This window comes from Propithecus coquereli, unplaced genomic scaffold (assembly GCF_000956105.1).
Source record: "Propithecus coquereli isolate 6110/MARCELLA unplaced genomic scaffold, Pcoq_1.0 Scaffold358, whole genome shotgun sequence".
NCBI classification, from domain to species: Eukaryota; Metazoa; Chordata; class Mammalia; order Primates; family Indriidae; genus Propithecus; species Propithecus coquereli.
In genome coordinates this window covers 1,736,613-1,750,205 of record NW_012149263.1, presented here as the reverse complement: position 1 = coordinate 1,750,205, position 13,593 = coordinate 1,736,613, and the positions used below count along the sequence as shown (strand labels likewise).

General features: G+C 40.1%; 1 protein-coding gene across 1 annotated transcript; it reads right to left on the bottom strand.

Moving 5' to 3' along the window:
* Positions 1-1,767: 1,767 nt before the first annotated feature.
* ZNF461 (zinc finger protein 461) lies at positions 1,768-11,275 on the bottom strand. Its single transcript, XM_012651597.1, has 5 exons — positions 11,123-11,275; positions 9,876-9,964; positions 6,689-6,815; positions 5,692-5,787; positions 1,768-3,177 (listed from the first exon to the last, which is right to left on the bottom strand). Exons 2-5 carry the CDS (start codon positions 9,882-9,884, stop codon positions 1,787-1,789), a joined length of 1,623 nt encoding a protein of 540 aa, XP_012507051.1. The 5' UTR covers positions 9,885-9,964; positions 11,123-11,275; the 3' UTR covers positions 1,768-1,786.
* Between the last annotated feature and the right edge of the window lie 2,318 nt (positions 11,276-13,593).

Here is a 13,593-nt window from a genome sequence, read left to right as displayed (position 1 = left end):
TTGCTTAAGCCCAGGAGTTTAAGAGTTCAAGGTTACAGTAAGCTATGATAGCATCACCACACTCCAGCCTGAGTAACAGAATGAGACCCTGTGTATTAAAAAAAAAAAAAAAGCCACATGTGGTGGTGCATGCCTATAGTCCTAGCTACTTAAGAGGCTGAGGCAAGAGAATCTCTTCGCTTGAGCCTAGGAGCTCAAGGCTGTACTGAACTAGGATTGCACCACTGCACTCCAGCCTAGGTGACAGAGCGAGACCCTATCTCTAAAAAAACAAAAACAAAAAGTTCTACCAAATGACTTCTATTCACATTCCATTGGCTAAATCCAAAGTCCAGGATACTCTTCCCTAAAAGGGAGAGGAGTGCATATTTGCCAACCAATCATTTAATCCATCACTTATCCCCCCTGTAGGACTTGAGACCAACCCTCAGGGTAGATGGGGGAAAGCCATCATTTGGGAGATGCCACTATACCCTAGAACTTGCTGTGAAGCCACCCAAGCGTGTGTGCGGGTCAGTTGCTGGAGGCTGATGATGCTGGATGTTGCACACTGCAGGAGCCAGATGCTGACAAAGCTGCGTGTACTACGGGAGCATGACAAGGGTGAAACAAAACCAGGAAGAAAAGAACTGTCCTCCTCTAGTATCCCCCCAGCACTCTAATGACAAAGTTAACATCGTGCCAGCTGGCGAAAGAGGAACACTTATGGAGCCCAGTTCCAATGCTGCAGAGCAGGCAATGGAGGATTTAGAGCTGAGGAACAATAACCTGATGGTTGGCACAATGTTTTTAAATTCCTGGAATATATTAAAAATGAATGAGGGTGGGTCAGATGGAGATCAATGATGAAAATGTGTCATAAATCAAGGATTATGATTAATCCATTTTTGTCCACAGAATTTAAGAACTTTACCTGTAATATTCCTGGAAGAATACAAAAGAAACTGATAGCAATGGTTGCACCTGTGGAGGGAAAGTAAGTGGCTATAGGACTGGATATTAGAGATTTAATTTTCACTTTACTTTTTTGATAATTTTTGAATTTTGTAACATGTACTTTCATTACCTAAACAAAACATTTAAAACATTTTTTAAAATATTAATGTGTTAGCAAAACACACCTTCCCCCCAAATACTCTTTAATCCTACTGTTGGGAATCTACTTAATAGAAACAAAAGATGTTAAGTTTACTGCATGATAGTTTCAGTTGAAAAAGCAGAAACAACCTGAATGTCTGTAATAAGGAATGGCTCAAAATACTGACATACATTCCATTCTAGAAATACGATGAAGCTTGAAAAAGAATGATTTACATCTTCATGTACTGACCCAGAAAGGCGTTCATGATTATTTGTTAAGTAAAAAAAGCAAGTCACTATGAAATGTCACTACGGAGGTAAAACCTCCTCTATACGCACGCAACAAACCCTTTCTGTGCACAGGTCGTTTAAGCACAAAGAAAGGCGCAATACACACATATTGGTTACCTCAGGGATTTGTGGTGGGGGAAGAGATTGTTATCATTTTATTTCTGCTATATTTCACTGATTTTAGTGAAAACATGTTATGTAATTTTAGAAAATTTATTCCCAGTAGTGGTTAATACAGTAACTCAGAAACAATATTAAAATAAGATAAAATTTTACCCTTTAAATACTTTACATTTTCCCACTTGAAAAAGAACATTTGATTTTCAAGGATTACTGAAATAATACTAATGAAACAGTATTTTATCAACTTTTTTCCTAAAAAAAACATAGAAAATGTATATCTCCAAAAACACTTTCATGATGCTAGGCTAGGATGGGGAGGGAGGAGAGGAAACCTTACCGGCTTCTCACCAGTATGAAGTGTCTGATGTAAATTAAGTTGTATGCCATGATTAAAGGCCTTTACATATTCATAAGGTTTCTTTCCAGAATGAATTCTCTGATGATGTGAGAAGCTTGAATGATAGCTAAAGGCTTTGCCACATTCCTTACATTCATAGGGTTTCTCACCAGTGTGAATTCTCTGGTGTTGAGTAAGGTGTGAATGAAGTCTAAAGGCCTTACCACATATCATACATTCATGAGGTTTCTCACCAGTATGAATTCTCTGATGTCTTTTGAGATGTGAACACTGTCTAAAAGTCTTTCCACATTCCTTACACTCATAGGGTTTCTCACCAGTATGAACCCTCTGATGTAGAGTAAGTTGTAAGCCATCACAAAAAGCCTTCCCACATTCATTACATTCATAAGGTTTCTTGCCAGAATGAATTTTCTGATGGTGAGAAAAGCTTGAGTGATAGCTAAAGGCCTTTCCACATTCCCTACATTCATAGGGTTTCTCACCAGTATGAATTCTTTGATGTATGGTAAGATGTGAGCGATGCCTAAAAGTCTTTCCACATTCTTTACATTCATAGGGTTTCTCACCAGTATGGAGTCTCAGATGTTCAGTAAGTTGAAAGCCACGAATAAAAGCTTTCCCACATTGCTTACATTCATAGGGTTTTTCACCAGTGTGAAGTCTCTGATGTTGAGTAAGTTGTGATCGCTGTCTAAAGGCCTTCCCACATTCCTTACATTCATAAGGTTTCTCACCAGTGTGAATTCTCTGATGGAGAGTAAGTTCTGAGCCATAATTAAAGGCCTTCCCACATTCTTTACATTCATAGCGTTTTTCACCATTATGAATTCTCAGATGTTGTTTAAGTTGTGAGCAATGAATAAATGCCTTCCAACATTCCTTACATTCATTCCATGTGTCAGGATTTTGAATTCTCTGTTGTTTAATAAGGAATGGTGTATTAATTTCTGTGCATTCTGTACATTCAGAAAGTTCTTTAGAATGAGTTATTTTGTGGTGACTAAAGAATAAGTGGTAACTAAAGTTTTTTCTACATTTTTTACATTCAGAGATTTTCTCTCTATGATAAAATTCTTGAGTGAGTAAAGTATGTTGGCTAAAAATGGGCATATTTTCATGATTGATCATAAATTGCCTGAAATAACCCTCCTGTTGTCCCTGTTGTTGCTCAAAATGACATTTGCATTCCCAAGTATCTCTGAAAATGGATCTCTCAGGACTATGGCTTTTAAATTTTTCCATGCTAATCCATTGGGATGATTCTGTTTCATAAACATCCCTTTTCGGAGATAACTTCTTGAGCTCATCTCTTGATGTTAAGTCTGGAAGATAAGAAATATATTTTAATTTTTGGTTTTGTGTTACAACAGAAATAAAATGTCTATGGTAGCAATGAGAAAACTGAAAAGAATTCACATAAGAAATAAAACGCTTGGAGAACTCTTAAGAAAAGTAAGGTTAGCACAGGGAAATGAGAGCTCTTGAGAAAAAGTGGAGAGTTAATCAGGGAAATAAATCAATTCAGTGGTGCCGAAATTTTGATATGTCTCTGAATTCACTTGGGGAATATGTTGCAATTATGGATGTTTAGGAAATACTCAAGATCAACTCAATCAGAACCTAAGAGGGTTGGTCTTAGAATGAGATCAACTTAATCAGACTCCACAAGAATCTCTATGTTTAACACTCTCTATCAGGCCAAAGGCTTATGTGGCAGACTGTTAGTTGTTCCCAAATATCTATTTTCCCCTTTCTTTATTTCAGTTAAACCCATTGCTTTTAGTTGAGAATAAAGCTGCCCAATATACACATTGTATTTCCCAGGCTCCTCTGCAGCTGGGTATGCTATGTAATTGGGTTCTGTCTAAAGAAACACAGAAGTATTACGTAGTAGTTTCTGACACCTTCCCTTAAGAGCCAGATGGCCCAAGCCCTGTATTGCTCCTCCTCCCTCTTCCTCACCAAAGCTGATGGCAATGTGGATTTGGTGTCATGTCTGTCACATCATGGTTTTGCAGAGCAGAGATATCCTTCCAGCTTGGACTTTTTTTTTTTTTTTTTTTTGAGACAGAGTCTCACTGTGTTGCCCAGGCTAGAGTGCCATGGTGTTAGCCTAGCTCACAGCAACCTCAAACTCCTGGGCTCAAGCGATCCTCCTGCCTCAGCCTCCCAAGTAGCTGGGACTACAGGCATGCGCCACCATGCCCGGCTAATTTTTTCTATATATTTTTAGTTGTCTGATTAATTTCTTTCTATTTTTAGTAGAGACGGGGTCTCGCTCTTGCTCAGGCTGGTTTCGAACTCCTGAGCTCAAACAATCCACCCGCCTCAGCCTCCCAGAGAGCTAGGATTAGAGGCATGAGCCACCGCGCCCGGCCCCAGCTTGGACTTTAATGCAGTAGAAAATTACACTTCTATCCCTGGGTCTTAAATTTTATATTAAGAAAGAAAAATAAATTAAAAATTAAATTAAACTTATATAGAGTTTCAACCACTATTATTTTGGTTCTCTGTCACAAGCAGTCTAACCCATACCCATACTAATACAACTTCAAACAGAAGTGAAATTTTAAAAATCCAACACCTTACCACGAGAATATAAGGCCTCTGCTCACCAATAAGATTTCCTTTTTCTTCATTATGCTATAACCATATCAACCTTATTTCAACAGCTGGAACATGTGAGAGCCTTTCCTATCTTAGAGCTTTTCATATGCTATTCCATCTGCTAAGAATCCTTTTGACTAGATTTTTTATATGGCTGGCTTCATTTCATCTAAGTCTCAGATTAAAAGTAACTTCCTCAAAACTGTATTCCAGATAATATTATCTAATTAAGTCCTTGCCTTAAGTCCTATTGAGATGAGATATTTATTATTCATCCTTTTAATGTTTATTTTCTTACCCCCAAAAGTACTCAGTGATAGAAAAACCATTACAAAAGTAACCTTTACAATACAATAAGCATCCCATCATCAATTGCTGAATAAATAAATGATTAAAGAAATGGAATTACAATGAGAATAAAAAGAAATACAAAGTTAACAAACTGTTAAGAATCATAATCATTTAAAGTCCTTAAATTTGTAATAACTACCAAACATGTCTCCCTGCTTCTACTCCCTCCTACATCTACCACAGTGATTTTATGTATAAACACATATATAAATAAACCACATACTTGGTTATCTGTAAGAAACCACTCCAACCGAATGGCTTAAAACAGTAATAATCATTTATTATTGTTATCTTTCAGATCTGGGGATTAACTGAGCTCAGCCAAGCAGGCATTCCTTACTTGGAGTTTCTCCAGTGGTAGTCACACAGTGATCAGGCTTAAGTCATTTCAGTAGCTTCCTCACTCATATGTCTGGTGCCTGGCCTGAGTAGGAAAAGCTAGGGACCAGCACAACTGTGACTCCTGGGGCTGTCTGTCTTTATGTGGTTTCTCTATATGATCTGTCCAGCATAGCTGTTTCGAGGGAATAGATACCCTTTCACCTGAAAGCTCAAGGCTCTGAAAGCATGTGGAGGGATGCGAGGAGGGAGGAGGAGTAGGTGAGCAAATGCCAGGCAGTACTTTTATGACCTAAACTCAGAAATTACACAGTATCACTTCTGCCACATTCTATTTGTTAGAAGCAAGTCACTAAGGGCTGTCCCATTTTCAAAAGAGGAAAGTTAGACTCTTATTTTTTTGTGGGAGTGTATAGTTCAGTAGTGTTAAGTATATTTACATTGTTGTGCAACCAGTCTCCACCTTGCCAACCCAACATTCCATCCAGCTGGCATACTCTTTGCAAGAGCTTCCTGCCTCCTGATTATAGCTTACTCACCTGGGTACCGTCTTCCCGTCTCTTCCCTCACAACCATCCAGGGCTCCTTCCCTTGCTCCAATGAGGAGATTACAGCTGGCTTAGAAATAGAAAGTCCTGGTTATAAGAAAAGAAAGTGAGTTGAGATGGGAATGAAAGTACCCAAATACAGTGATTCAGAATTGCTTAAAATAGAAATAAATCATAGGTCAAAATGGTACTTGGTAAGGGATACAGAGGAAAGAAAGGAGAAGCGATGAAATATTCAAATTCAGATGAATTCAGGATCATATGAAACAAAGACAAATATTATTTAAAATACAAAATATTTTATAATATTTTTAAATATTACTTAAATTTACATAAAGCTTTCTCTATTCTTACTCTGCTATGAGAAAAAAAGCTTTTTGAGACATTTATTCCCATTTTTTAATGCTAAATGTATAAAGTTCTTATAATGTAACTTCCAAATGCAAACTGTTTAAAAGAGAGCACGTTTGTTACAGGAAATGGAACAGTGCTCATTTGAATTATAAATAGTAAATGACCTTTCTTGATCCAGCCTATCACTACGTTAACTAGGAAAGCAAAAGTCTTCGCTCCTGGAACCCATGTGTTTCGTTTTAATCTATGCTACCACACTGGCATGTTTATTACAGTGAAAGTGAAACAAAAGACAAAGCCTGGTTTCTTTCACAAAGTTATGCTTTAATGTTGCAGATTTCCACTTCTGGCCCTTTTAACATCAAGGATGAAAGTCATCACAAGAAAGGATAGGGAGGCAGGAGAGTGAGGGAAAGAAAAGAAAAAAAAAGGACCGGAAGAACATAAGAATGGGGAAAATGAAAGTGCACCTCCATCTAGCTGTGCTCGTTTCTTCACAAAGAGAAAATCCATCTAGTTATTTGAAAGCTGGCCCTAAAATTCATAGCAGAGAAAGCAAAAATTCCAAGAAGTAGATTCTGAATTGTTAGAGGTATCCTAAATTGTCAGGTTCTGAATTGTTCGATAACTTTACCAAGTGAAACCAAGTTGCTATAGTTCTCCAACATCACATCCTTGTACAAATTCTTCTGCGCAGGGTTCAGGCATTCCCATTCCTCCTGAGAGACATCTATAGCCACATCTCTGAACATCACCAACTCCTAAAATGACAAATCATAGTACTATTTTTGAAATTATAAGAAACATTTTTAAAAAGGAAACAGAGGTGCTAAAAGAAGTCACTATAGGAAAAGGTGGGTATATAGGCTAAGCCTGTGACATGGGTCAAAAAGAAATTTATTGCGACTGAAGCAGAGTGCCTGTGTGTTTTTTTTTTGAGACAGAGTCTCACTCTGTTGCCCTGGCTAGAGTGATTGCCGTGGCGTCAGCCTAGCTCACAGCAACCTCAGACTCCTGGGCTCAAGCGATCCTCCTGCCTCAGCTTCTCGAGTAGCTGGGACTACAGGCATGCGCCACCATGCCCGGCTAATTTTTTCTATATATTTTTAGCTGTCCAATTAATTTCTTTCTATTTTTGGTAGAGACGGGGTCTCGCTCTTGCTCAGGCTGGTCTCGAACTCCTGAGCTCAAACAATCCGCCGGCCTCAGCCTCCCAGAGTGCTAGGATTACAGGTGTGAGCCACCACACCCGGCCCCTGTGTGTTCTTAAACAATTCAATTTCTGCAGACACATCCTCTTGTGTAGGGCAGGAAATTCCTGTTAATCGTCTGGCAATTAACAAAATAAGTGGAGGCTCCCAATTACATTAAATAGTTGGAAACTTCAGTCTTTCCAGAATGTATTATAAAAATCTCTACCTTGAGAAAGAGGACTTGAAGATTTTTTTCATTGTAACTATTATGCTATAGGTGTTTTTAGTTTTTGTGCAAATTCTTTATGAAATATCTGGTAAAAAGGCAAGGTGGCTCACGCTTATAATCCCAGTACTTTGGGAGGCCAAGGCAAGAGGACTGCTTGAGGCCAGGAATTCAAGACCAGGCTGGGCAACATAGCGAGACCTTGTCTGTACAAAAAGGTAAAAAAAATTAGCCAGACATGGTGGCGCACACCTGTAGTTCCAGCTACTTCCGTGGCTGAGGCAGGAGGATCACTTGAGCCCAGGAGTTCAAGGATACAGTGAACTATCATCGGGCCACTGCACTCCAGCCTGGGCAACAGATCAAGACCCTGACTCAAAAAATAAATGGGTACAGACTGTATTTTCCACAGATAGATACAGCAGTATCTCTAATCCTATATATTCTTCTTCAGTGTAACCTTGACATGCCCGCTTCCAATTGGTGTGGGGGTCTGTGCCCCCTTCTCTTGAACCTGAGAGGACATTTGTGACTTACTCAACCTATAGAGTACAGCAAGAGTGATTATGTGAGTTCCAAGGCTAGATCACAATATGTTTCATACTTCTGCTTTACTTTCTTGGGATGCTCATTCTTGTAAACCAGCCACCACGTGGCTAGGAAGCCTTAGTGGCCCATGGAATAGCTCATGAGGAAAGAAACCAAGGCTCCCCAAACAACTGCCAGCAACAGCTTACAAGCCATATGAGGGAACTGTCTTGAAAATGGGTCATCTAGCACACAATCAAGCCATTTCAGCTAATACCACATGGAACAGAGGTGAGCTGTCCTACTAAGCCCTGCTCAGATTGCAGATTTGTAAGCCAAACCATGATTGTTTTTGCTTTAATCTACTAAATTTTGGGGTAGTTTTTTTCTATTGGTGGCATAATATTTGATCTTATTAATATAATAAGAGATTCAATCATTCTCTTAAATGTGAATCTCTGGGGTAGATAAAATCTCTATAAAGTCTTTCCTAAGGTATACATTCCATTGATTTTCAATTACACCTGAGAGATCTTAACTCTTCTCATCCACCACCTCTCCCTGTACCTGAGTTCCTAAGTTAGAGAACACTGATGTAGAATAATCCAGACTCATACAGAGATGACCTAAGTCTAAGATACTCTGTTCAGTCTAAAACTGGAGTTTGTAATTGGTGATCATCTATTTTCTGGCAAGATCTTCAATTTTTCTACGCAAGTACCAATCATATCTCCATCTAATCCTAAAGCCTCACAAAGCAAAAAGTCTCTCTGGTGAGATCTCCCAACACCAATTCCTACCATATCTAATTAGAAAACACAAAACTGTGAATTTGTCCTTCCTTTTATTAGCTTTTCTGAATCACTGAATCACTTAGTTGTCTGATTTATAGATCAGAGTGTTGGGTTTTTGTGATTCAGTCTGAAAGTCTTTTTAATACGTGAGTTAGAGCCCATATGCATTTATTGATAAGACATGTACTTGCTCTCTGGTCTTAGTTTTATCATGTAATTATTTTGTTAATTCTCTCTTGCTCACTAACTCTGTATATCTCTCTGTGTGTATGTCTTAAGTCTTACACTACATAAATTATTTTCTGACTCTCTTACTACAAGATAAGCTCCGCATTTGAAAATTTGTGTGTATGTGATTTTTTTTCCCCACTGATTTATTCCTAGAAGAATGGGCTGTCACATAGCAGGTACTCAATAAATTATTTGTTAAATCACCTCATCAAACCAAAGTTCTGACAAGAGAAACACTAATATTTTCCCCAAAAGAACACTATTTCTGTTCTCTCCTTATTCCTGGTAGCACATTCAGCATAAAGGAGATGAAGAATGATGTAGTCAACAAGAATATGAACACTGGTTGGAGAGGAGAGGAGCAAAAAACAAAGGCCCCGGCACTATCACTTACTCGCTCACTAAAAAGTCATTGTGTGGCCGGGCGCGGTGGCTCACGCCTGTAATCCTAGCAGGCGGGTGGATTGTTTGAGCTCAGGAGTTCGAAACCTGCCTGAGCAAGAGCGAGACCCCGTCTCTACTAAAAATAGAAAGAAATTAATTGGACAACTAAAAATCTATATAGAAAAAATTAGCCAGGCATGGTGGCGCATGCCTGTAGTCCCAGCTACTCAGGAGGCTGAGGGAGAAGGATCGCTTGAGCCCAGGAGTTTGAGGTTGCTGTGAGCTAGGCTGACGCCACGGCACTCTAGCCCGGGCAAAAAGAGTGAGACTCTGTCTCAAAAAAAAAAAAAAAAAGTCATTGTGTAATTCTCAGGCAGATAACAATGTCAAGGTAAAGAATGTAAATATTCATATGCCCTATAGAAAAGAACTACTTTGATTAGGAACAAGAAAATACCCACTTACATGGGCCATGGCTTATTTTAGAATTGAACTTATTAATTAATCCTCTTCTTGTTCCTCTGTAGGAGAAACTCAGTCCAAAGAAGATGTTGCTGGGCGAGGGAGGAGGGGGATAAAAAAAAGAGAGAGGAGATGATTGCCTCTGAGCTCCAAAAATGTTAATTTAGAATGACATTTTTCTTTTCCCTTCACGTCTCCTACTCCCAATCCCCATACACACATATATGAATGATTAGAGGGAATTTAGACAAATCACAGCTTTACTCAAAACCACGAGGGAACCCAGCTATAGCAGAATGGACTCAAGAAAAACAGGGCTCGGGCTCTTCAGCAGAAGGGATTTAGTTAGGCCAGCCCAGTGTTCCAGCACTATGATGAAACGGATCTGACCGAGCTGCTCATTAACTGCCCTAAGCAAATTCTCACTGAATTAAGAGGAAAAAGGAAAGGAAATGGACATTATAAGAAAAGATAAGGGAAACAGAAAACAGACCCCCAAAGGTCCAATATATGTGTAACAGAAATTTCAAAAATAGAGGCTAAAACAACACAGATGGAAGAGAATAAATAGAACAAAAATTTTCAGACCAAAATAAATTCTTGAGTCTTTAGTTTGAAATACAGTACTGTTAGAATTAAAGAAGAATCACACCTGCAAGCATCCTGGGGAATCTTCCTAAGTTTGTCCTTTAATACAGACAAAAAGACCTAATTATCTTTGAATAAGGAATTACAAAGCAATGCATATCGTGGCCTAATCTTTGAAAAAAAATCAAAACACATAAGTACGTGAGCATACTATACGTAGATGGTTTTTTCTGAGGCTGTGTAATGATGATAAATGTGGGGTGGACAGTGTGATTTTGGCTTTGTGTTGGTGTGTGAATCTACAGCTGACTACTTCGAGTGTATCCCTGATGCCTCATCGTGGGAGCCTGGGTATAACGGTTTGTGTAAATGTGCTTTTCCTTCGCATAAGTAAATGAGGCTTACACACAAATAGCCGCCCACAATCACGGTCACGGTCACATACAAACTCCATTCACACAAATGGTCACGCACATAATCACACTGTCACAAAAGCACAACCACGTACCCAGTCGCAGTCACACACACTGAGCCCAAAGATAAACTCTAGTCTCCCTCCCGCGCTCACAACAACCCACCCCTCCTGCGGGCGCTCCCGCTCCCAGAGGCCTGAAACTACAGACATTCCTCTTCCGCGGCCCTGGTGATCCGGGATTCCTCACCTTCAGCATCCTCAGGAAGGTCTCTGGTCCAGATTCTGATTCGGATTCCAGGCGTGGCCATACGCCTATACCCGCCTTCTCAACCGGTCCCGGGACGCCCTCACCTGCCTCTACCGTCCAACCATTCCAGCGGTGCTCCTACCGGAAGTAGCTTTGGACAGCGGTGTCCTCTGGGAAACGTAGTCCGAGGGGGAAAGGCTGTGAGCTCCGCCCGGTTAAGTCTTCCGCCAGGCTCCGGGCTGGCGTGACACCGACAACCTTCCGGGGTTCGTTTCTTGATTTCTGTGAGGACGGATTTTGGAACTAGCACAGTGGCTGTCCCTATCCCATCAAAGGAGCGACCGCGTGCGGTGTCTTAAGAGAATTGTTGGTGGCTGGTGCGGAGGGATCTGGCCGCCAGTTGTGAGGTTGCGGTGGGAGGCGTGTTTTGGTGTGAAACTGCACTTGTCCAGAGGTGACTCCCGCCGAGAGGAAGGGGGTGTATGTGAAACCGACTGTGAGGGTGTCATTGGTGAGGTGTTTTGGTGGTGCGGTTTTTTTGAGGTTGTTGGGGGTAGTTGGTGTGTTTTCTGGCGTGGTTTGTTGCTGTGGTGTTGTTGGCTGGTGGTGTGGTTGTTGTGTGGTGTTTTGTGTTGTGGTTTTTTGCTGTTTTGTTATTCCTGTTTTTTAGGGGGGGCGTCGTCCCCCTGGTGGTGTTGTTGTAACCGGCTCAGCAAAACAGATTTCCACTTACCAAGGTCAGCCTGGCTACAGCTACAGTTGAGTCTGTCAGTGGTGGAGACAAACACTCGTTCCCCAATATGACACCACTCCCTGGTGGCAGGTTGATGACATTGGACTGCTTCCGTCATGGAAGAGGCAGCCTTTTTTTCTTACTGGATTAGACACTCTGGATATGGATTTGCCTTCCTTACATGAAATGCTTCTGCCAAAACTACCATCCAGACCCTTCAAACATGAAGAATTGGGTTACCTTACCAGGTACAGAATCACAACCAGCCGAGGTGCTTGCTGAGGGCTAAGGGAATATAAAATGGGTAGTGGCTTTTATCGTTAATAGGAAATTTTTAAAGTTTTAAATGAGTAGTAGGAAAATGTAGTTATAAATGCCAGCTATAACCAGGTGACCAGTTACAGAAAGGACTGTAATTGTCATGGGTATTTCTTCCTTATTTTGTTATGTGTGTGTGTAGCAAAGCTTTATTTTCTTCTCTTTCTTATTTCTTTATCATGTAGTATAAGATGTACTGACTTTATATCATGGTATTTAAGTATTGTTAACTTCATATCAGAATTTTTAAGTTATAGGACATATTAAGGAGAAGGGTAAACATCACCTAGACTTTGCATCCTCTTCTGGGGAAGGGGTTAATGTATTTTTGGTTGCACACAGGATAGTTGTATGATGTTAAGCAGAAGTATGACCTTGTTACTGTCTTTATTCAGATATTAAGCATGGTTTCAGGAGATGCTTATGGGTACCAAATTGACAAGGGTGGACTTGTAATGGTTAATCTTATGTGTCAACTTGGCTGGGCCACAATGCCCAGATATTTGGTCAGACTTTTCTGGATGTTTCAGTAGAGGTGTTTTTTGGGTGAGATTAACATTTAAATCAGTGGACTTTGAATAAAGCAGATTACTCTCCCTAATGTAGGTGGGTCTCATCCAATCAGCTGAAGTCCTTAACAGAACAAAGACTAACCTCCACTGAGGAAGAAGGAATTGGGTCAGCAGACTGCCTCTGGACTCAAACTGCAACTCTTTGGGTCTTCAGCATGCTGGCCTGCCCTGCAGATTTTGGATATCAGTCCTCAACAACTGCATGAGCCAATTCCCTCTCTCTCTCTCTCTCTATATATATATAGATAGATAGATAGATAGATGTATACATATGTATATATATTTACATAGATATAGATACGCACACACACACACACACACACACACACATCCTCCCACCATTCTGTTTCTCTGGAGAACCCTGCCTAATACACTATCCTAAGAAAGGAAGAGGAAGGAAGAAAAAGAGGAAGAAGAAGAAAAAGAAGACACATAATATGAAGCAACAATTCCAAGGTAAGGTTTGGGCCTCTTACCCCTTCTTCCCTTGGCACACTACCCACAGTCATACTTGGGTCAAAACTAATAGTTTGTTGGAAAAGAACATAAGATAAATCATTCATTGCATAGTACTCAGAATATGCTGAGCTGTAAATCTAACCTAAAGACTTAGCGTTTTTTCACCTACTTTTTGAAGAACATCCATTTAATAAAATACCTCAAACATATATTCTAAAATCAACAGGTGGTTCTTGTAAAAGAAAATAGGAAATACAGTTAACAAGTATACTTCAGTTTATATAATTAAAAATCAGGGGCCGGGCGCGGTGGCTCACGCCTGTAATCCTAGCTCTCTGGGAGGCCGAGGCGGGCGGATCGTTTGAGCTCAGGAGTTCGAAACCAGCCTG

Excerpts from the sequence above, each read along its gene's own strand:
- ZNF461 (XM_012651597.1), bottom strand. Across the intron at positions 5,788-6,688 it reads TAGCAACTTGGTTTCACTTG|GACTTTCTATTTCTAAGCCA; the intron begins GTAAAGTTATCG and ends TCTTATAACCAG. Across the intron at positions 3,178-5,691 it reads GACGGGAAGACGGTACCCAG|ACTTAACATCAAGAGATGAG; the intron begins GTGAGTAAGCTA and ends CTTATCTTCCAG.